This window comes from Acinonyx jubatus, chromosome D2 (genome assembly GCF_027475565.1).
Source record: "Acinonyx jubatus isolate Ajub_Pintada_27869175 chromosome D2, VMU_Ajub_asm_v1.0, whole genome shotgun sequence".
In the NCBI taxonomy this organism is placed as follows: Eukaryota; Metazoa; Chordata; class Mammalia; order Carnivora; family Felidae; genus Acinonyx; species Acinonyx jubatus.
The window spans coordinates 46302748-46326858 of record NC_069393.1 but is presented as its reverse complement, the minus strand read 5'-3'; the positions used below and the strand labels follow the sequence as shown (position 1 = coordinate 46326858).

The following is a 24111-nucleotide window of genomic DNA, read 5'->3' as shown; positions in this document are numbered from 1 at the left end:
CAACCAAAAGTTCCCCTTTTTCATGTGACTTATGAAAGATCAAGTACCTAATTTGATGAGCCATTTGGTAAGCTGATTATGGAGCATTTTGTTGTGGTGGTGTTTTCTTTTTGGCCTAGTTGCTATTTATGATTATAGTTTCTGGCAGTTGGGAGTTGTGTGTGTGTGAGTGTATTTAGCCTCAAAAGAGCTATGGCTAGCTAGTTGATTGAATAAGAAAAATGGTTAAGAGTATGTGGTAGGAGGCTGATGTCAATAAATTGAATAAGTCTTCCTGTTTTTATTTATTGTTGTGTTCTTCCAGCCCTGCTTAGTTATGTTAAATACCCCTGACCTTTTCCCCTGCTTGCCTTTCAGGGCCTAAACATTCATATAAAGGCTTCCAATGTGATTAGCATTGATGCTTCTGAGATTGCTTAGAAACTGATGGTCAGAGATTAATTGTGGGTTGCAGCAGTGATCAGCCCAGGAGGCTTTTACATCTTCCTCTTCTCTGGATTGAAAGTGCTTCTGGGGCCATATGGCAGAGTGCTTCACAGAAAAGCCAAGAATGACTTTGTGGCTGGGTTCCAGGTTATTATTTGCATCCATTTTAAAGTGGAAGTTATAGTGCTTTGGGTTTGATTTACTGTGTGCTAATGGGATTAATCCTTAACTCGAAATCACATGGGTGTGTGCGTGTGTGTGTCTAGAATCCAATTCCAGTAATGTTATCAATATTCTATTCAGGGAAAGATTTTATTGAACTATGATTTTCCTTATATGTATGGAAAGAAAAACAATAGTTAATAAGTATCTGACCCTCGATTGACTTATTTCCTTGAAAATAAAAAGTTTTGTTTATAACAAAAAGTGAGGTTGCCTGACTGGCTTTTTCTGTATGCTTATTTTATTTTATTTTAACTTTTTTTAAGTAGGCTTCATGCCCAGCATGGAGCCCAACATGGGGCTTGAACTCACAACCCTGAGATCAAGACCTGAGCTGAGATCAAGAGTCAGACACTTAACCACTGAGCCACCCAGGCTCCCCTGCTTGCTTTTTTAAATACTCTCTAATTACCATTCAGTTAAATGTCAAAATATCCTCCTTACATGTAGAGGGGTTATTGTGGTCTAGTTTATGTGCATGTTCATATGCATGCCTCCTGGCTCAAAATAGGCCTTCAAATATACACACCCAGGACTTGGAAACCTAAAAAAAGAAATTGGTGTTGAGAAGTTAAAAAAATCTAAAAGTGCTTGATTATTATAAGAAGGTCTTCATTCTCTCTGAGTCTCTCTCTCTCTGTGGGTGCCTTTTCTCTCTGGTGCATTTTTGTCTCTCATTCTTGTGACTTTCGCTCATGTTGTTTGTCATTGTTTTTATGTTATTTTCACTTGCTTTCATATCAGGATAATTCATTTTATTTGGGTGTCTATGCATAGTTCTTTCAGACTTCCCTGTTGTGGAATTTTAGACTTCATGCAAGGGTTTTAAACTATTTCATCTTTCCTGACTTCCTACCTCCTTCTTGTCTCTCATTCCTTCCATGTCACATGGCACTTCATGTTCCATCCAGATATTTGGTTACAGAGTGATTTGAAATTAGGCTTGGAACAACAAATAAACAGAATACATTGAAATTCTCTTTGATTTTGTACCTTTAAGGTGAGGACCTGCAAAATAAACAATAGTGCTTGGGGCGCCTGGGTGACTTAGTTGGTTAAGTGTCCGACTTCGGCTCAGGTCATGATGTCACGTTTGTGAGTTCAAGCCCCATGCCAGGCTCTGTGCTGACAGCTTAAAGCCTGGAGCCTTCTTTGGATTCTGTGTCTCTGTCTCTCCCCTGCTTGTGCCCTGTCTCTTTCTCTCTCTTAGTTCAAAGCCTGGAGCCTCCTGCAGATTCTGTGTCTCTGTCTCTCCCCTGCTCGTGCCATGTCTCTCCCTCTCTCTCTCTCTCTCTCTCTCTCTCTCTCTCCCTCTCTCTCTCTCTCTCAAAATAAATAAACATTAAAAAAAAATAATAAGCAGGGGCGCCTGGGTGGCTCAGTCGGTTAAGCATCCGACTTCGGCTCAGGTAATGATCTCACGGTTTGTGAGTTCGAGCCCCGCGTTGGGCTCTGTGCTGACAGCTCAGAGCCTGGACCCTGCTTCCGATTCTGTGTCTCCTTCCCTCTCTGCTCCTCCCCCGCTCATACTCTGTCTCTCTCTCAAAAATAAATAAACATTAAAAAAAAAAATAAACAGTGGTGCTCATTTGTAGTAGGTGATAATGACTGCCATACAATCTTCCAGGAAAGTCAATATTGCTAGGGTAGTAAATCTATAGTCCCAAGAGTCTCTTAGAGTTACTAATTTGTCATTGTGGTTATGAAATATGTGAACTTCTATGCAATTTTATAAACAACTGACCACAAATAGAAGCAAGGGACCCTTTTTTATGTTTGGGGGAATTATTTCTTAAGGACAACAGCTATTTTCTCCTTACTACACAATAGTTCTGTGGAATTGGAACTTTTTTACTTTAATGGAATCACATAGTGCATCAGTTCATCTCTAAGAATAGATGGTGGCTGCCTTTGTATTCAAGGCATACAGCCTTGAAACAGTAGAGTTTCCCTCTACTAAGTAGTAAACCTAGAAAGGGATTTTGCAATGGTTCCCAAGATATTCATTTAGTAAATCACATTTATTTGATATTGGATGTTTAATTAAACTGCCAAGTGGCTTCTTCATTTTGACTATCATCTTGATTTAAATAAACTCTATCCTGGTTGACAACATTGCATAAGAAACCGAGCTGAAATCTGCTCTCTCAAAGATCCTTTCTTTCAGCAGGCAACTGGATTTTAAGAGTATTTGTAATAAACATTTTAGAAAAGTAAGTTCTTTCAAATGAGTAAAAATGATCATATAGGCTCTCTTAAACTATTTTTAAAAATCAGCTCAATTTTATTGTACTTTAGTTTTTGAATTAGTTCACTTTTAAATTTAGTTAAAATACTTTTCTGATGTTAGTATTCTTTGCAGGAAATAAATATTCACATAAATTGTTTTCTCAGAAATTTGACCCTGAATACAGAATTTCAGGTCATTGAAAACAGGATCATTTGAAATCTACATTTCCTTCCCTTTTCCTAATTTATTTCAGTTGCTCAATAGGATTTTCTCATGGAATTAACTTTTCCCTCTCTGCATAGTTACATTAGTCTGCTTTCCTAATCATGAAAAATTTCACCCGTTTCGGCACTTATTAAAGTGAACTTTTACTTGAAGGTTTCTGGTTGTAAAGCCAGAGTATATGACTAGAGGCAGATAAATAATAACTCATCATTTATAGCTCAGAATTGCTTTATAATTTTTAAATGCCTTTGGAAAGCTTGATTTTATGCCCAAAAGCATGCTTTTGTGTTTGAAATCCTTTAGTGAACTACTTATTCAGGTCATATGCTTCCAAAGCCCTGCTTTTCTTTCCTCAGGATAAATTGCATTATGTGTTACCATTAACAATGCCACATCATTTCAAAGGAAACTAAATTAAGTAGTGCAAGTCCAGGTTACTGGAAACTAGATGAGTAGGCACTGTTTTGGTCACTATGCAAAGGGTATATCTGTTTAATTACCAAAGATTGTCAGGCCCCAAATACTTTGTCATGCCTGCTTGTCATTACTGTCACCACCCACTGCCCTCCCTCCCTGAATACAATCCTTTGGATTTTTTTTCAGGTACCATTTTTGTTCAGTCATTTAACTACCTAGCAATATTGTGAATTATTAGTGTTTGCCATTGGGAAAATAAGCATTTACTCACTGGCCTAATTGACTTTGGGGGACCAGATGGTGCCTTCTCCCTGGAGAAGGACAGATTGGAGAAATGTGGTTGTTAGAGAGTGCCATCTGACTTGAACAACTTTTAAGAAGCCTAGTTCTAGTTGATTTTTGTCTTTTCCAGATGCTGTTCTAATCCAGTTTTCCAGTTTTCTGTCATTACAGAATTGCCTTCCTTTACTTAGTAGCAATGTAGATGTAGTTTTGTGGGTCATTAAGGTATTTATTTATTTATTTATATTTATATTTTCATTAAGGCATTTTAAACCACCCTTTTTTATTTTCTTTATTTTTGATCTCTTTCAGGTTGTTTGAAGGACGTTCATCAAGGAAACCAGAGAAACTTAAGACACTCTTCTGCTATTTTAGAAGAGTCACAGAGAAAAGTAAATTTCTTTCATTCTTAATATAATTTTTATCACTGATGGGGACAGTTCAGATTGAGTGACAGGTCAGAAACATTTGTGTTCAAAGTACACCTTCCTGCCCAGACCAAATAATTCAATATTATAATTCAGATTTTATGTGTATGCTATGTATGTACATTAAATGTGTGCTATGAATATGTGTGACTTTTATATACTCTGAAATTAGAACAGTGGAACATACTTTAATAAGTTTTCATGAATTAAAAACAGTAAATTAGTACTTTGAAAAGAAAATATATTGACCAAAAAATATATTTCGAGTGTCCTTCCTTCCTTTCTTCCTTCCTTCCCTCCCTCCCTCCCTCCCTCCCTCCCTCCTTCCCGCCTGCCTGCCTGCCTGCCTGCCTTCCTTCCTTCCTTCCTTCCTTCCTTCCTTCCTTCCTTCCTTCCAAGTTTATTTATTTTGAGAGAGAGAGCGAGTGAGTGTATGCTTGCACGCCCAAGTGGGGAAGGGGCAGAAAGAGGAAGAGAGAGAATCCCAAGCAGACTCTGCACTGTCATTGCAGAGCCCAATGATGAGGGGCTCAATCCCAGGGCCATGAGATCATGACCTGAGCCGAAATCAAGAGCCAGATGCTCAACCGACTGAGTCACCCAGGCACCCCAGGTGTTCTTTATTTAAAGAAGCATTGACTATTAACAATTAGTTTATTTGCAGAGGACAGCCAATTTGTTGCCTGCTTACTCATCCCTCTCTTTTGTGGCCCCTTTACACGCTGTAGAATTCTTATAAAATTCTTATATTGTACTTAGTGTTTACATGTTTGTCTTTTTCTGTTGGACCCTGACAATCTTGTTTTCCCAGATACTAATTGTGACACCTGAGGCAGTAGTGGTAAATGTATAACCAGTGCTGGTAGTGACCAGCTAATAATAGATTGGTATTGGCACTCTTACCCTAGGAGCTGGGTGACCCAGACAAGTTTCTTAATACCTCTAAGCCTTAGTTTCCTGACCTCTAAAATCAAAGAATAATGATAATTACCTCATAAGGTAGTTGTAAATATTAAATGAGAAGTTACATACTTAATAATAAATGTTAGCTATTATCAGTGGGTGGCCTTTTCTAAAAGTTGATTATAAGAGAAACCAGAGCATCCCAAAGTTTGCTTTTGTTACGTAGAGAAAGTCAACTCTGGTCAAGTGAAATGAGTTCTTTTCAGTTCTGGCCATTCAGTTGTTGGTTTGCCTTAAAGCACATCATTGAATCATTTTAAGGTCAGTATTCTCATATTCTTCCTTTAGTATGTAATCTCACATTATAGTATACTTGGCATTTTTTTCTTTTTGAAGGTATTGCTGTTGAACATTGTTCAGATTTTTGGAAATAAATCAGTTACCAGGATTTGGGTTTTTAAGGAAAAAAATCATGCTTCTTTGGAGAGTTATCTATTTCTTATTTTTAGTTTTGTTCATTATACTGAATAAAATAATTAAGGAAACGAAGGCTCATTTGTGTTTGTGAGACATAAAGCCAAATTAGAATTTGTAATAATTTTTTGGAAAGATGAGTATATTTTTGCTATTGTAAATTTACTGTGCTAAACAGAATGAATTCCATTATTATACCTAAGTAATTCAGAGTTTACTTTTCTGTCCTTGGAGTCAAATTATGTATATCTTCTCTAGACACTAACTTGCCTAAGTTTTAGGATTTTATTTATTTGAGGGAAAAAGTTAAATTCTGTTTTTTCAACTAGAAATTTATAAACCATCATAAATATTAGGAATTAGGCTGAAAAAATAAATTATAATTAGGCATTTTATTTTCTGGCTTTTTCATTGTACATGGTAATTTAGTCTTTTGTAGAAATGTAATGAAACATCTTACAAGTTTTTAGGATGGAAAGCTACAGGCTTAAGGAGGAAGTAGTGGTATAAAAGAGGTTTACAAGTTAAGGATTACCTTCTAAAGAAGTTCTGAAGTCTACCGAATAGAAACTATAAAAACCTATTTAAAGTACTGTATTTCATCATATCTAGGATATCGTAGATGGTAAAAAGTGTCATGTTATGTACCACTAAGAAGGAAAAAACACTCAGGATGGGCAGTCATAGGAGACCTCTCTTACAAAGCTGATACACCAAAGGTCTGTACCTTCAGTGTAAGGATAGTTGAGAAATGTACCTGGCTGTGCAAAAAGGAGACAACAAAGGAACTGCAAGTGCCAACCTTGGCACTGGCTAGAGAAAGGACAAAAAAATCTCCCCTGAGAATTTGAACCACAAGTCTCAAGTTTGGGGTCTGAAGTGATATTATCAGTGTGATCCACAAAAGCCTGCAACAGAGGACTTAATTCAGATCTAGATCAGGTTGGTGTTGCTCCCAGATGACTAAGAAGCAGATGCACATTTTCTCTGGAAAAATTCAACTGTAATCTAGACCAGTGGCAAAGGCTAGATATGTTCCATTATGAAAGCTGTATCCCAGTTTCAGAAGTTTAGTACATGAAAAACATGCGCCTTTTAGAATTGATAAAATGTAATTCCGTCAGGACCAACTTTTCAATGTTGTCAGATGTCTATATTTTATTTATTTATTTATTTATTTATTTATTTATTTATTTATTTATTTTGAGAGAGGGTGTGTTTGTGCAGGAGGGGCAGAAGGAGAGAAGACAGAATCCCAAGCAGGTTCCACAGTCAGCACAGAGCCTGATGTGGGCTCGATCTCACTACTGCGAGGTCACAACTTGAGCTGGTTTCAAGAGTCGGATGCTCAACCGACTGAGCCACTCAGGTGCCACTATATTTTATATTTTAATGGAGATCTTGAGGTTTAAAGATTTTTAAGGGCTTTCTGAAATAATTTCAATATAGTTTTGGATAAAGTATCTTATAGATGGAGTATTTAAAAATTGAGGATTCATATGCAGCATATATTGTGATTTTATTAAGGGAAATATTTTATTAATCAAAGTAACCTAGCATAAAAGTTACCTTTTTATGGAAGAAAGGTAAAAAGAATGCTCTCAAGGTATTTCTGATATTAATTATATCCAAGGAACCATGTTCTACCTTTTTTCTGGCTTTCCCAGCAATATTCATTTATGAATTTCTCTTGGGATCTCCTAATATATCTGAAGGACATTTAATATATGAAGGATTTTAATATGTGAAGGACATTTAATATTCTTATTTATCTGCTAATTTGCTGAATGATAATACTGACATTAGTTTCTTATAAATAGAATTGCTTCTCTGGTGATTGAATTGTTCGATCTCATACTTATGAGTTCTAAATATGCTATCCATTTGCCTTAGAGAAATTACTTAAGGAAATCTTAAGAATATTTTATAACCCATATTAACAAAATTCTGTTTTCTACAGTAACTACTCCATATGATTTTTGAGTTGTTACTGCTTGTGACTGAGAGCAGAGAAATGTGGAATCATACAGAGGAATGAAATGATCGTCAAGCTTTCATTGGGCCTCTACCACCATTATCACTAATAGTTCCTGACATATCTCTTTGCTTAAGAGCTTTTTTCTTTCTTGCTTTCTTTCTTTCTTTTTTTTTTTTAAGAGAAGAAAACAGAAGTGGCCTGGCCTTTTTAGTTTGTTCTTCGATTTGAATCAAATTGCTTTTGGCCTGCTGATTTATTTGTTGTTTTTGCCACTAGTTTAAAAAAAAAAAAAAGTAAACTTAACAGAAAAGGATCATACTCCTTTAACATGTACTGCATTTTGATCCCCCTCCTATCTATCCCTCCTTGACAACTACGTTGTCTTTCTTTTCTCTAACCTCTTAGAACATAGCAATTCCTCCTTCTAGTTAAGGTGCCTTGTAAGTAAAGCGATTGCATATCATCTAAACCCTGGATTTAACCATGTCAACTCCAAAAGGCATGCCAACAATTTGTTTTTTAATCACAGACATTTTATTTTATTATAAAATGCATAAATGTGTATACATTCATCAATCTTCAGGTGTAGGATCAAGACCTTTCTTTGAAAAGGAGTCTACAGATTAAAATTCAGTTTTGTCTTTATTGTATAAGCTACACCCATTAATGCACCTTTTTTTCCTAATGATTTTTCACAAGTATATTCAGTTTAGAAAACTTTACCAGTAAGTATCAACTGTTGTGCTGTTGTTTGTGTAGTTTTGTTTTTCAGTAAGGATTTTATAAGCAAGAGTTCCTACTATAAGGATAATATTATTTTAAATCGATCTTCTGTTGTATTCTAACACTAAGCTTGGTATTTTCCGATTCATTTTACAACCATTGTTAGATCCATTCTTTTACTGAATGTATATAATCTTTTCAAAATCAAAACTTCTTTTGGGTGTGTTTTTCTTTTATTGCTTTTGTAGAACCTACTGGCTTGGTGACATTTACAAGACAGAGTCTTGAAGATTTTCCAGAGTGGGAAAGGTAATAGTAATAAAAATAATCTGGGAATCCTAGAATTAGAAGGACTCTTTTACCATGCAAGGATTCTATTTCACAACCTCAGGAAAAATGGTTTCCCAACCTCTTAGTTGCCCTAGTGCTAGGGGAGTTTCGTATCATAAATGATCCATTGATAGCTCTCATTGGTAGAAAGGCCATGCTTTCTGAATCAAGGCCTGCAAGCCTTTGACTTCTACTGTTTGCCTTAGTGGATTTTTTGTTTTTGTTTTTGTTTTTATTTTTGTTTTCTGAAACAAAATCTTATTTAGAATTAAGGAGTTTGTGTGTGAAGACACTAATATTAACTAGAACAACCAATATATAATGTTCAGTCTTACCTCCTCTTTTGGTTAGTATATATGTATTTTATGGCTTTTCATTCTGGAGGACAAGATGTTGGAAATTTTTTCATTAAACTAAAATGTAAATAGTAATTACTTAGAATTTGTCTCAGTGACAAGAATTTTGAAGTTTGGCTATTCACATGCAGATTTTGTGGAAGTTGCTAATTTACTGGGGCTTTTTTTCTTATTATTTACCTACAGATAACTGAGAAGAATAATAATCAATCTGAGTTCATTCAGATTTGTAAGTTCCTTGGGGCCCTGAACTAGTCAATACTTTCCCTAGTCTAGAGCAGGTCCCCATATCACCTGAAGAGGAATAGATCACCTTTTCCATTGCACATGAGAACATGATCAAACATACTAAATGCATATTTTGCATATGCATTCGTGTTGACCAGTGCCTCTCATTTTCATTTTCCCATAATTTTTATCATAGCTTTTAATTATTTCCTTTGGAATTAGTGATGAAAGGGACTTACTTTTAAGGAAGTTAACTTGATAAAACACATCTGCTTAAGTGGCTTTCCTGTGATGTTTTTTTATCCATCAAAGACGTTTATTTGTGAGGTGAAAAAAACCAAACAAACTTACATTAGGAGCTGAATGCATGGCTGAGATGATTATTAATAGAGGGAAGTGGGTAAAAGTTTAAACAACCTGAAGACAAAAAACAAAAACAAAATTGAGCCAGAAAGGAAGAGAACATGTACAGCATTTTGGAGTCTTGGCATATTAGAGATGAAAGGGACCCCCAAGAAATCATCTGGTCTAGCTGTCTACTAAAAGTATCAGTCAACTCTACCTGTGACAGATGACAGACAGCTTCAGTGTTGGGAAATTCACGCTTTCACCTCAGTGTGTCCCATTGTTGATGTTCAACATCATAATGCTTTCTTGGCCCACCCGCATCTCTAACAGTGCACATAGGTAACACACTAAACTTACTCTTTTCTCTGTTTCACATATAATATGGATTCTAAACTCTTTATATTTGTTCTTGATCTACTCCAGGCCATTGGTCTCTCTTAAAATATGGTGTCTACAACTAAAAGTAACAATTTGCTGCTATCTGCCCAGGCCAGGGTACAGATTGCTTTTCTTAGCTTTTGTGTTAGTATCTGACAGGAATACAGACGTTTTGTTCATCTCACTTTGGTGTAGATTTTATAGATCATGCAGAGGGCTTGTTTTTAATTCAGCTGTAGATCTCAGCTCTTCATCTGACATTCATTTGGCACTAAGGGGAAAGGACACCCATTTGTACATTACCATCTGGGAGAGAAGGGATAAGCCAAAATGCCAACCACAATTGGCAAGGCTGCTGTGTCAGTGAGATAAACTTGCCCCCGAGTAAGATCAAGATACTCCCCTTAACTTTGATAGGCACAATTTGACTTGATAACTTTTCTAACGTTTTTGTTTCATTGATCTCTTTTTGTTTTAGCTGCTTCGTAAGTGAGTTGGAGAATGTAACTAATCAATCTCCCAGATTCCACAGAACCAGAAACATGCATTCACTTTAAGAGGGAGGATAAAGAAGAGATGAGGATTGTTGGTGTTCCCAACAGCAAGGGGCTAAATGAGAGCCAGGAAGTTGGAGGTTTTTCTCATTTCCAAGCTTCTGCCATATTACAGTTAACCCAGCAGTCACCAGTGACTACCTTAGCTGGGCTTACTTAATCACAGAGAGTCACAGTCATCTGTCTTTGATTCCTAGTGCGGTGGTATGAAAGATTTGCTTGGGCCAAAAGGGGACACCTGTCAGGAAGTTGGAGGATGCTTTTTTAAAAAGTGGCTAGCAATTTCATAATTTTATTGAGAGCTGTACTATATGTTGACAGCTTCCATCATGGAGAATAGTTGATGTCAGATGAGATTTGTTTTGAAGTCCTGGCTGACAAACTAGAGATTTCTGGATCGTGCTTCTTTGTCTTTTCAGTAGTATCCTCATGGATAGTCTCCCTTAGCATAAAATGGCTAGGAAAATAGGATCAAAAAACAAACGAAGGAAGTTAAAAAAAAAAAATCAAACTTGTGTCACTACTTTCTACAAGAGATTTGGAAAGTAATTTTTCTAAAGGTGTAGCATACCAGTTAAGAGTTTGGACCACTGTTAGGTTACCTGGGTTCAAATCTTTGTTTTGCTTCATTTACGAGACTTAGGCAGGTTACTTAAATGTTCTCTGTGTCTTGTTTTCCCATCTGTAAAAGGAGATGGTAATGGGGTTGCTATCAGGATTAAATGAGTTAATGCGAACGCAGCTCTTAGAATCTGTACTGAATTGCCTGCTGAGTTTAAGGCTCTCAGTCTTCTGGACTGGAGCTTCCCCAGAAATGTATTTGGACTCCTTGAAATCAGGAAGAATGTAAATCCCAGAAAGTAAATAGCACTCCCCCAGTTAAATTGTTTTTAAAAATGTGTAATTATTTTAAAAAATATGTAATACCCCCCGCATAAATGCCACCCTTATGTAAGTTAGAGATTTGGATTTCATCTGTTATATTCTTTTATAACTTATATTCTTTATTAAGTAAGTAATGGGGAAAATCTATTAGCAAAAAATGTCATCATCAAATACTATTAATAAAATGGAATTGATTGTTTAATATAATGTAAGACAGGTAAACACAGTAAGGGAGGAAAAAGTTTCTTCTTAACCCAGTTAGGATCCGAGACTGGGTCTGAAAATTAAACAGACAAAGACAGATTAACAGGAGAAAAGCACACAAATTTATTTAATATAAATTGTACATGTCACAGGAGCCTTCTTAAGGAAATGAAAGCCCAAAGAAATAGACCCACATACTTCATACTAGGTTTGATAACATCTCTAAGGAATATGACAGATTAAGAAATATGAGGTAATTGTAGTAAACTGTGGGAAACTTAGCAAGGCTTGTTTGCTAGATTCTTGATTCCCCTTCTTCTTTGGAGATAAGGATGCTGCTTTCCTCCAGATAGAGGGTGGGCACCTTGCACATGAGGGGTTTATTACAGGGAAGAACTGTGAGGAGGGGAGGTCAGAGTGACCCTCCTGTTTCTGCCATTTTCTCAAATTTAAAATATTTGTTAGACCATGGTGTCACGTTTTAGGGTGGCATGACCTCAGTGACCATGGCTTATAAAAGGGAAAGAAAATAATTGGGACTTAGAGGTACTAGGTTCATCCATCAATTTTATCAATATAAAAATACAATAGATCAGAATTTCTGTGGCATGTATTTTCATCAAGATACCCCTGCCACACACACTCATGTTTATCAAACTAGTGAAAATAGACCCTATCTTAGCATCATATATGATTTATTGCTAAATTTTTCTGTATTTTTCTTTGGGTTGCCAACTGTAGCATAATAACATTTCATAGATCTTAACTTTTTTTTATATTTTGAGAAGTTTTTCAACTCTTAAAGAAAAGAAACATATTTTATAGGAGAAATAATGGGTTTCAGAACAGCATATTATCCCATTTTAATTTAAATATGTGTATTTAATATTTGAATAAGAACAAGTTTGGGAGCGTCTATATCAAAAATGTTAACCAGGCATCTGTTTCTGGCTTTTAAGATTCGAAACAGTTTCAATTTGTCTTTTATATTCATGTATATTTCCACATTTTTCTGTAGTGAAGTATTTGTCATTAAAAGTAAAGGATTATCTTTTTAAATTATAGATGTGACAAACTCCTGACTCGATTGCATGTCACTTATGAAGGTACCATAGAAGGAAATGGTCAAGGCATGCTACAGGTAGGTGAATCACAATGTGTGTGTGTTTGGGACTCTCTCTTATCGAGTGACAGCAAAGAAAATTTGAAAACCTATTTGTTCATTTCCTAAACTGATTTAATGCAAAGAAGCATGATAGCAGAATGGAGAAAAACACCAAACAGATCATCTTGACAGCCTTGGTAAAGCTGTTATTTGCCAATGTACTGTTTCTTACGTGTGCCTCTTTAAAAAGCCTTTGACAGAAAATCTTAAGATCTGGACAACATCAGGCCTCTTAGTTCAGACATTGATTGTAGATTGACAGTGGAGGAAGTTCCCAGGGTATGGTCTTGACAAGCCATCACTAGGCAGTTTTGTTCTTTTTCTTTAAAGGCTGTTGCTCTGCCCCCAAATGATGACCAGCTTGAAATGTTTTTCTGCCCCCAACCTTGTTTAGGTCTTAGGACACAGACATCTAAAATTGATTGATAAGAAAGTCGTCTCTCCCATATGTAACAGTTTTAGGTACGTGAGCCAGCTATGCTTGCTCTCTCTTCCCCGTTTCAGAGCAGGTTATTTTGTCCATCTCTCAGTCTTTGTTATTTATCTGTGTCATTGCCTTCACTTTAAAAACATATATTTTTGGAAAAAGGAGTTAACAAAGAAAACACCCTGTGTATCTAGCTTTAAATTGTTGTAACACTTAACACATGTTTTCCTTTTGCTTTGTAGTGATAGTGATCTTTTTTCAAAAATCACTAATCTGAGGCAAAATGTTGGTGATTTGTGTTCTTATCCCATTTATAAGAGCATCACAATGTCAGTTTTCTTTGAAAGATGCTTATACATCATTTCACTTCTACTGGGAATTGCTGATTTTTCTTCTTAGATCCTTATTTGGTGCTTATATTGGGTCAGAATCTAAATCAGGTTCCAGAGAGTGGACTAACTTGTTTGAATAACTTAATGTATACTGTAAAATTACTAGACTGATTTGCATTTGCCTGGTTATTATATATTTATACTCTAAGTGCTTAATGAAACTGAGATTCTTTTTAGAATGGCCTTTTAAAAGATACATTTATAATTAAAATCTTCAAAGGGGCAAACCATGTTTTGTTTTAAATCACCATCTCCCAGTGATTTTTTTGAGATTATAAATAGAAATACTTAGGATAACTGGAGTAATATTTGTCTGGTACTTAAAAAAATTTTTTTTAATTTGTATTTAATCATTACTTTTTTTGTTAAATAATAATTTTGAAATAGGCTTAAAATTTACTTCAAATGAATGTTACTTTTCCCCCACATTTACATTTTGATGATGTTCTTTTCTACATTAAAGTAATAGATTGACTGAGAGAGTCTTAATACACATGAAATAAACAAAGCTACTGCTAGTTAGCGCTGTGGGAATGCTGACCTTTCATCACAATACAATTCAGCAAGGAATTATTTAACAACATTCAAGGTTGAGATTCTTCCCACTTTTCTAGAATATATTATAGGTGAAATGTGAAACCTCAGTGGATTAAAAGAATACCATAAAGACTTCTATTAATTATTCTCCCTACCCATGCTATGTATCCCCAGGAGATGGGAGAAATACTGTATTGCAATTTAAAAAGTTCCTTGTGTAGCATATAAGTTACATTATGCTGAATGGCAACAAGACCTCTCTAAGGATTGTTATCATTTCTCTCTTTTCATCAAGTTATAATTCAGAAACTGAATAATCTGAACAAATAGCTTTAAAGTGAAGTGAGTTGGAAAATGGCTAAAAATAAGCACTCATATGCTTGTGTTCATGTTCTGGAACAGGTTTCTCACCTGTAATAGAAAGCCTTCTATTAAGAACTTTTTTAAGTAGTGGAAAGTTTGATTTTTTTAAAAGACCCCTGCTTTCAGGGGCATATTGAGTTTAGTATAACGTATTTATTTCTGTGCATACCTTTCAAGTAATAAATGTTGGCCTTTTATTCAAAGAATGAATAATAGTATGCACATTGAATGTATTTCATTTATGATTACCAAGTTATACATAAATTATATAGAACTTCTTTTTTATTTTAGTTATGTACCTTGTTCCAGTAAAAATTAAGTTTAGCTGATCTCAAACTTTGTTTCTCATTTGTATTCACGATACCATTATACTTACTTAGCTAGTCTCTTGGTTTTTAAGTGCCGTCTGTTTTAATTTTTTGCTGGACCTCTCTTTTCTTCAGTTTCTTTCCCACTGACTTATTTGAGGCCTAAGTAATTCTTGTCAAACCTATTTAGTAGTCACCTAACCAGCTTCTCTGCTTTTAATTTTACACCTTTCCAATTCATTCTTTAAACTCTAGACTCAGTTTAAAGTTACAACTGGACCCTGTGTAAGGTCCAGTTGTAACTTTTCTTTTTATAATCATTCCAAGAATACCTTATCACCAACCATAATCCTTCACATACTCTACATCGCAGATAGGCGTGAGGAACATGCTTATCACTCTTCATAGAGCTGCTTACAGCTCTGTGTTTTTCCTATGTGTTTGTGCAGTTATTCCCTCTGCCTGAAATGTCAGCAAAATCTAAATTGAATATCATCTCCTCTTGTAAACTCCCGTATTCTCCTCCCCATGCTCCAGTTTTAGTTAATTGTATTATTTGGAAAGGATCAAATATATTCTAGTAGGTTCTTTAATAAACATTTTTTCATTCTGCTTATGTGCTGGGATCTCATCTAGATTACAAATGCTGTGAAGCCAGGGCCCATGTCTTACTTATTTTTGTATCTCATGGTCCCCAGCACAATATTCAGTTAATATTTGTTGAATATTTTAAGTCATAAATCACCCAATGCATAATGACTTTATATATTGTAAATAATTCTAATCAATGGACTTGTTGAATCAAAATTATTTTTCTATATAAGCTACAGAGTTACTCTTTTTTTAGTGTTGATTTAGTATGTCTGAATATAAACTTATATATGATTCTGTGATAACTCATTTCAAGATCTTGTCCAGTCATATTTTTCAGTATTTTCTAAGTTCTTTTCTAATGAAAGAAGACTGCGTTACGTTCTGTTAGTTTCTGTCTTTCCACATATATTTTTATATATAAAAAATTCATATTCTTGTTTTACTCTTTTGTAGAATAGGCTTCAAAGTATTGTTTAATATTACAATTGCTTTAGAGACATAAGCAACTTAAAAAAAATTTTTTTTAATGTTTATTCATTTTAGAGAGGAGAGGAGGAGGGACAGAGAGAAAGGGACACACAGAAACCGAAGCAGGCTCCAGGCTGTGAGCTATCATCACAGAGCCCAGTGCAGGGCCCGAACTCACAAACTGTCAGATCATGACCTGAGCCAAAGTCGGATGCTTAACCGACTGAGCCACCCAGGTGCCCTGAGAATACAAACAGGTTTTAAGAAATCTTACATTTGACAGTAGTCTGAAAGTATATGTAAAATCATAGAAAAAAATCTATATTGGTGTCTGCCCCTGATTCTTTGCACAGAGCTCCTAAAACCCTTGTAATTTCCTAGGTGATGGGAGTGTCTTTTGTTCTGATGAGGTGACTTTTGGTGAGCTCCTGGAGAGCTTTAGGGTGGGGGCTGGTTACCAAAAAGACTAAGCCATGATTAGAAGCTTGAAACTTTCTACTCTACTCCCCATCTTCTGGGAAAAGGAGAGGGACTGGAGACTGTGCTGATGATTGATCATGCCTAAGTGATGAAGCTTCCACCAAACTACCCAAAAGTATGGGATTCAAAGAGCTTCCAGGTTGGTGAACATGTGGAAGTTGGTGAACATGGGGAGAGGGAGAGGTAGCTCTATGCCTCTTACCATATACCACGCCCTATCACTTCATATGTCTATTCATCTCTATCCATTATTATATCCTTTTTAATAAATGAGTAAACATAAGTAAGTGTTACCGTGAGTTCTGTGAGTTTATCAAACCACAAGAGCAGATTATGAGAACCCCAATTTATAGCCGATCAACTGTACTTCTAGTTGCAGTTGGTGTCTGAAGTGGGGCAGTCTTGTGGGACTGAATTGTTATTAGCCTGTTGGATCTGATGCTAACTCCTGGTAGATGGTGTCAGAACTGAATTGAATTGTAGGACATCCAGCTGGTGTTTCAGAATTGCTCTATGTGTGGAAACCCATACATCTGACATCAGAAGTGTTGTGAGTGTGGTAGTACTGTAGGAGTAGAGGAAAGAGAGTATGTTTTCTCTGTACAGTATTTAAGCCTCTCTTACCTTACTAAAATCTTTGTAGGTGTGGGTGGCTGTGTATGTACACAAGGTGTTACGTATGTGTGTAATCTAAATCCTCAAATAGAGTAATCTAAAAGTTGGAAACCATTTCTTACATATTGCCCCATAGAGCTTCGCATAATGTGGGACACGCTAGAGTGCTTAGTAAGTTTAAGACAAATAATACTGACAGGTAGAATTTGCTTTGTCTAGAGCATTGTGTAACTCATCTTTATTAATAGGAGCTTGGGGATCCCATTATAGTACTCCACAGAAAGCTTATGAGTAATTTTAAACTAAATTGGAAATATTAATTTAGTTGAATCTTTTTTTTGTTTGTTTTAATGTTTATTTTTGAGAGAGGGGTCAGAATGTGAGTGAGCAGGGGAGGGTCAGAGAGAGAGAGAGAGACAGACAGACAGACAGACAGAATCCGAAGCAGACTCCAGGCTCCAAGCTGTCAGCACAGAGCCTGACACAGGGCTCGAACTCATGAACCATGAGATCATGACCTGAGCTGAAGTCTGATGCTCAATCGGCTGAGCCATCCAGGTGCCCCCTTTGGGTTTTTCTTTTAACTTTTTTTTTTAATTCCAGTTAGTTAGCATACAGTGATATTAGATATTACAATTTTTGATTCAACACTTAGATACAGCAACCCGTGCTCATCACCACGATGCACTCCTTAATTCCCATCACCTATTTAACCACCCCCCCCCCCCCACCTGTCTACCCTCTGGTAACCCTCTGTTTGCCCTCTATAGTTAAGAGTCTGTTTCTTGGTTTGCCTCTGTTTCTCCCTCCCCTGTGATTGTTTATTTTGTATCTTAAACTCCAAATATGAGTGAAATCATATAGTATGTGTCTTTCTCTGACTGATTTATTTCACTTAGCATAATACTCTCTGACTCCATTCTCATCATTGCACAAGGCAAGATTTCATACTATTTTATGGCTGAGTAATATTCTATTGTGTGTGTGTGTGTGTGTTTGTGTGTATGTGTGTATGTATATATATACATGAAACATCTTCTTTATCCATCAGTGAATGGACATTTGGGCTCTTTCCATAAACGTGCACCCCAATGTTTATAGCAGCATTATCAACAATAGCCAATTTTATGAGTCTTTGTTGTTAAACTAGGTTTCCTGTTTTCTTTTTTTTCCTCCTTAGGTATAGTAAAACTAAACAGTTTGTAATGTTCATGTAGTTTGGGCTTTGCAACTGAATTTAGGGTGAAATTTTATCTCTTTATCCTTTCACAGAAGAAAAAGGTTATCCAAAAAAGGGCAATTACTTAAAAAAAAAAAAAAGGGCAATTACTAAATTTTTCAGTTCTTTAAGGACAAATGTTTGATTGCCATAGTATATAAGAAAGATATAATTATATTAGAGTCATATGAAATCCATAAATGGAAATTGAGTAGTGAATGGTAGGGAAATGATCTTGAAACCTTTCCAGATAAAGTTTCCTTTGACTTGTGGCCCTTGTAGTACATATAAGGTTTGTAAATAAGAGTCTATATGATTACACTGAGGCTTTTGCCTAAAAGCTCCATTTTCCAGGTTCCTTCTAAGGTTTTGGAATCTAAAGAAGTATGCAAAGATGTTACCTGGAGTGAGATGGAAAGAGTGCAGTCAACCACAGTCTGTTCTCCGTTGGAAGATTACTAATTTGGGGATTGATTTATATGGGAAACGAAAGGAAGAGAGAAAGTGCTTCTTTATCATATATGTAGGTATTTTAGATAATCATTTAACATGCCACATTTTTCCAAATAGGTGGATTTTGCAAACCGTTTTGTTGGAGGTGGTGTAACCGGTGCAGGACTTGTGCAAGAAGAAATCCGCTTTTTAATTAACCCCGAGTTAATTGTTTCACGGCTCTTCACTGAGGTGCTGGATCACAATGAATGTCTTATCATTACAGGTTAGTTTTGGGAAGTCTGTACAATAAGTAGCTTTCCCCACCTATGAGTATCTATCATGAAGACTAGAGGCCACCCAGATACAGCTTTTCTCTATCATTGGCCTTAGTCCCAATGTTTTTATTGATTACTTTATTCTTGGTTTTTGGAAATCGTTACAGTTCTATTTTCCTAGTCTTGAGTAAGACACTTGATACCCACCTTTTCATTCTTGACATCTTTATCTGAGGAACAAGGGTAAAAGCTACCCTCCAGTTTGAAATTTTATGTTATGCCCTTAAAAAGAGGATAGTGATGTGTCTTTGACCATGTATTCTGTTATTATTCTTCCATTATGTTTCCAAAGTGCTTTGTTATACTTCAATATGAAGATGTATATACATTTAAAAAGCATACTTACAGTATTCAAAGAGAGTACAACAGAGAGCTTTCATTGAATAGTAATAAATCAGGAACCTCATGTTTACCCTAATTTCTAATCCTGAGAGAAAAAGTGTGATGATCTAAATGCCTCTTCTTGATTTAAGTTAATATGGAAGGAGGAGAGAGGGAAATATAGTAAAATTTATACTTTTGGTCTATTATTGAGATTAAAATTTTTTTCTTAAGTTTTTTTAGCTTGAGATACAACTATGTCACTGTACTTTCTTGTGAATCAGCTACCAAAAAATTAGTGATTAACTCCCACCTCTCAAATTCTTAATCAGCCACTATACATAAATTAAGTCTTTTATTCAGGTACCTAAAAGAACATTCCCACATAAAAGCCATAATCAGTCATCAGCTGCTGATGCCTCTATCTTTCTGCAAAAGAAGATTTCTTATCCGTTTTGAATCTGTTGCCGCTTTGAGATTAGTGTGGGAAACTAAATATTTAACTGAGTTGGAGAATTGGGTTGATTGTTATTCTGAAAAATTACAGTGAGAGAAAAACCATTCCATAGGAGTTACATAAAATTTATACTCAACTAATTTACCTCCAAAGACGTACGTGTCTGAACTAAGACTCTGAGATCTACTCTTGAAGCCACTCTCTTTGTCTCAGATATATTTGTAGACAACCTTCAAGAGAGTATCAACATTTTGTTCCTTATGTTTTACTTTCATGATTTTCTCTTTGTCTTTGAACAGTTTGATTATGACGTGTTTAGAATCTCTTTGATTTTATCCTATTTGGGGTTCATTGAGCTGCTTGAATGTTTAAATTTGGTAAATTTTTGACCAGTACTTCTTTAAATATTCTTTCTGTTCCTTTTTTTCTTCTCCTTCTGAGAATCCCATTATGCATATGTTGGTATACATGATGATGTCTTATTGGTCTCTGAAGCTCTGTTCGTTTTTCTTCATCCTCTATTCTTTTGTTCCTCAGACAGGATAATCTCAATTGACCTATATTCAAGTTTACAGATTCTTTTTTGTGCTTCCTTTCACTGCCTTTGAGTCCCTCCAGTGAAAAATGTTTATAACTTTTTTTTTTTCTTATGGTTATTTATTTCTTTTGAGGTTGGGGGGAAGGGGCAGAGAGAGAGGGAGAGATAGCATCCCAATCTGTGATGACAGCACAGAGCCAGACATGGGCTTGATCTCACAAACCATAGGATCATAACCTGAGCCGAAATCAAGAGTCAAGGATGCTCAACCAACTGAGCCACCCAGGTGCCCTTGAAATTTTTATTCTGATTACTGTAATTTTCAACTCCAGAATTTCTATTTGGTTCTTTTTTTTTTTCTTTTTAATAATTTCTCTCTCTCTCTCTTTGAGATTCTCTATTTGTGAGGCATTATTTGCAAACTTTAATTTAGTTCTTTAGACATAATTTCCCTTAGTTTTTTGAATATATTTAAAATAGCTAATGTCTTTGTACAGTAAGTCTAACATCTGGGCTCCTTGGGTACAGTTATAGTTTACTCCCTTTTTTTCCCTGAGTATGGGCCTACTTTCTTTTTTCTTTGCATATCTCAATTTTTTGTTGAAAACCACACATTTGAATAATGTAGCAACTCTCAAAATCAGATTTTCCCCTTTGCCTAGAGTTTGTTTTTGTTGCTGTTTGCTCTTGTTGTTTCGTAACCTTTCTAAACTAATTCTGTAAAGTCTGTATTCTTTTTTATATGTGACCATTAGTCTCTGCTGGGTTAGGTTAGTGGTTAGCTAATGATTGGATGAAGATTGCTTAAATGCTTAGAGCCAATAAGTCTTTCAGTCTTTAGTGAAGGGCTCTATGTGGACATTGGGGCTCACCTTCAGCACTCAACCAGGCCAATGACACTTCCTTCCTGCTTGTACTTCGCACTTCACTTCCTGCTTGCACAGAGCCTCAAGGTCTGAGGAGTGAGCTTAGGACTTTCTCAGGTCTTTCTTGAGCATGTGCACAGACATGGTCATACACATAGACTTCTAGATTCCTGGGAATACTAAGAACTTTTTAAAGCCCCTTACAGATATCTCATTCCTCAGCTTTTCTTTTGAAACTTTTTGATAAGACTTTTACTTGCCCTAACTGATACCTACTGCCTCAGGCAGCCATACTGCTAAGCAATTCCATGTAATTGTTTTCAACTAACAACCTTGGGGATTAGGTTTTTTGTACTGGGTATATTCCAAGTCAGGTCAAATAAAGGCAGCTTTGTGAGTGAGGTCTTCCAGGGAACCACCAGATAGGTTAGATGATGACAGTTCTCTGAGAATGGGGCTTTGAAGGAGCTTCAACCGTTTTCTGAACCCTTAGGTGGTTTTCACTGTGATTATAGACTGTTGGTGTTTTGTTTTTTTTTAATATGAAATTTATTGTCAAATTGGTTTCCATACCACACCCGGTGCTTATCCCAAAAGATGCCCTCTTCAATACCCATCACTCACCCCCCCTCCCTCCCACCCCCCATCAGCCCTCAGTTTGTTCTCGGTTTTTAAGAGTCTCTTATGCTTTGGCTCTCTCCCACTCTAACCTCTCTTTTTGTTTTTTTCCTTCCCCTCCCCCATGGGTTCCTGTTAAGTTTCTCCGGATCCACATAAGAGTGAAACCATATGGTAGCTGTCTTTCTCTGTATGGCTTATTCCACTTAGCATCACACTCTCCAGTTCCATCCACATTGCTACAAAGGGCCATATTTCATTCTTTCTCATTGCCATGTAGTACTCCATTGTGTATATAAACCACAATTTCTTTATCCATTCATCAGTTGATGGACATTTAGACTGTTTCCACAATTTGGCTATTGTTGAGAGTGTGACACCAACAGATACATGAAAAGATGCTCAGCGTCACTCCTCATCAGGGAAATACAAATCAAAATCATACTGAGATACCACCTCATGCTGGTCAGAGTGGCTAAAATGAACAAATCAGGAGACTATAGATGCTGGAGAGGATATGGAGAAACAGGAACCCTCTTGCACTGTTGGTGGGAATGCAAACTGGTGCAGCCACTCTGGAAAACAGTGTGGAGGTTCCTCAAAAAATTAAAAATAGATCTACCCTATGACCCAGCAATAACACTGCTGGGAATTTACCCAAGGGATACAGGAGTGCTGATGCATAGGGGCACTTGTACCCCAATGTTTATAGCAGACTGTTGGATTTTAAGGCTACTCTAGAGCTTGCAAGAGTTGAATAAGAATAAGGAAAGTTAAAACATCGTAAAACTCATTGTTTTTTCCAAGATTCAGCCAATTTTCTTTAATAAACCCTCCTCAGACTGCTACAAGCCTTTGGTTATTCCCACAGTTCATAAAAAGTTGATTCTCACAATTTTTGCCAGTGTTCTCATTGCTTTTATGGAGGAGGAATTTTTCAGAGGTTTTTACTTAATCAGTTTTGCTGATGTGTCCTTATATTTTGTAAGTTTTTGTTGGTTAAAAGAAAAAGGCTTTTAACAAGTTATTGTGCAGTATTTGGATATCTTATTATTTTTATAATATCCCTGTGATTCTGCTTTTTGGTGAGGTAAGGTAAGTTGTTAATTTTTTAAGTTTATATGGGAAATTAAGAATGGAGCCTCAGCAAAGAAACTTCCTCTTGGATAAAAACTCAACTATTTGAAGTTAATAACCTGAAGTATTTCATCTGGAATTCTGAGGTTGTGATCCAGATTATACTGAAATGTAAAGATAAAAACCTTTTTTATTCAGTGTTGTCTCAACTCACTTATTGGTCCTCTGTCTGCATTTATTGTTTATCATGTGTGCAGATAGGAAGGATGCAGTTGAAATGTATTAGGGGAAAAGAAAGTACAGGAATTGCAGAACAAAAAAATTAAACTGTCTAAATCCATTGTTGGGCCAATAGATTTTTTGTTGTTGTTTTTGTTATATTTATTTTGAGAGAGAAGGAGAGCAAGTGGAGGAGAGGCAGAGAGAAAGGGAGAGAGAATCCCAAGCAGACTCCTTATCATCAGCACAGAGGCCGATGGAAGGCTTCATCTCACGAACCATGAGATCATGACCTGAGCCAAAATTAAGAGTCAGACACTTAACCGACTGAGCCAGCCAGGCGCCCCAAAGCCAATAGATACTTTAAATATTAGTCTCATTATGTTTTAGAGAGCTCTTAATGTCTGGAATGTGACTGCCTCCAGCATTTGGGTGTGTCAAATAATACTTTAAAAGATTTTTAATTTTTAGCAGCTAAATGAGTATTTGAACCGAAGATTCAGAACAGAATCTCTCCTTAGTTTTAAAGATGAATTTCCATCCTTAAAATAAAAAAGTTGGTAGAATGCTGGGCATTTAAACTCAAAGCTAATTTGTTTCATTTGCTTCATTTCTTTTTTACTTGGGAAGTAGTAAGTCTCTTATCTACCATTAATGTTGCTGTAAATAAAAGATGTAATTTTCCTGAGAACAGTAAAAGGAAAATACTAGAATTGTTTTTTTTTTTTTTTTTTAAAGATAGTTTGTCCTCTGTCTAAAAAAGGATCATCACTATGGAGTTATGTCTGTTCTCTACCTTACCTACAGCTATTGTAAAATGAATGGAAAATTGCAGATCCATGACTCACCTTCGCATCTATAAATACTTCAGGCTAGGGACATCCGGGGTGACTTTTAACTCAGCATTTTTCCTCACATCCACTTAATTCTATTATAGTGCCTTCTAATTAATATCTGTGATGTGATGTTCTCTTAATGGAAATGGCCATTTCATCATCTATTTGATGTTGGATTTCTGCCATCTTCCTTCTTAGGAGACTCTTAACCATGCACTGCAATCTATCCGCCTGATCAATTCCATTGCTT

The 24111-nt window shown here is 36.0% G+C and overlaps 1 protein-coding gene across 5 annotated transcripts in view; it reads left to right on the top strand.

The window, feature by feature from the left end:
* PARG (poly(ADP-ribose) glycohydrolase) overlaps nucleotides 1-24111 on the top strand; it is a 130519-nt gene that overhangs the window by 64851 nt on the left and 41557 nt on the right. For all 5 annotated transcript variants that reach the window (XM_053207238.1, XM_053207235.1, XM_053207234.1 and 2 more), the window contains 4 exons: nucleotides 4115-4194; nucleotides 8557-8617; nucleotides 12657-12732; nucleotides 18730-18877. In XM_053207238.1, coding sequence (XP_053063213.1) covers nucleotides 4115-4194; nucleotides 8557-8617; nucleotides 12657-12732; nucleotides 18730-18877 — 365 coding nt within the window. The remainder of the gene's footprint in view (nucleotides 1-4114; nucleotides 4195-8556; nucleotides 8618-12656; nucleotides 12733-18729; nucleotides 18878-24111) is intronic.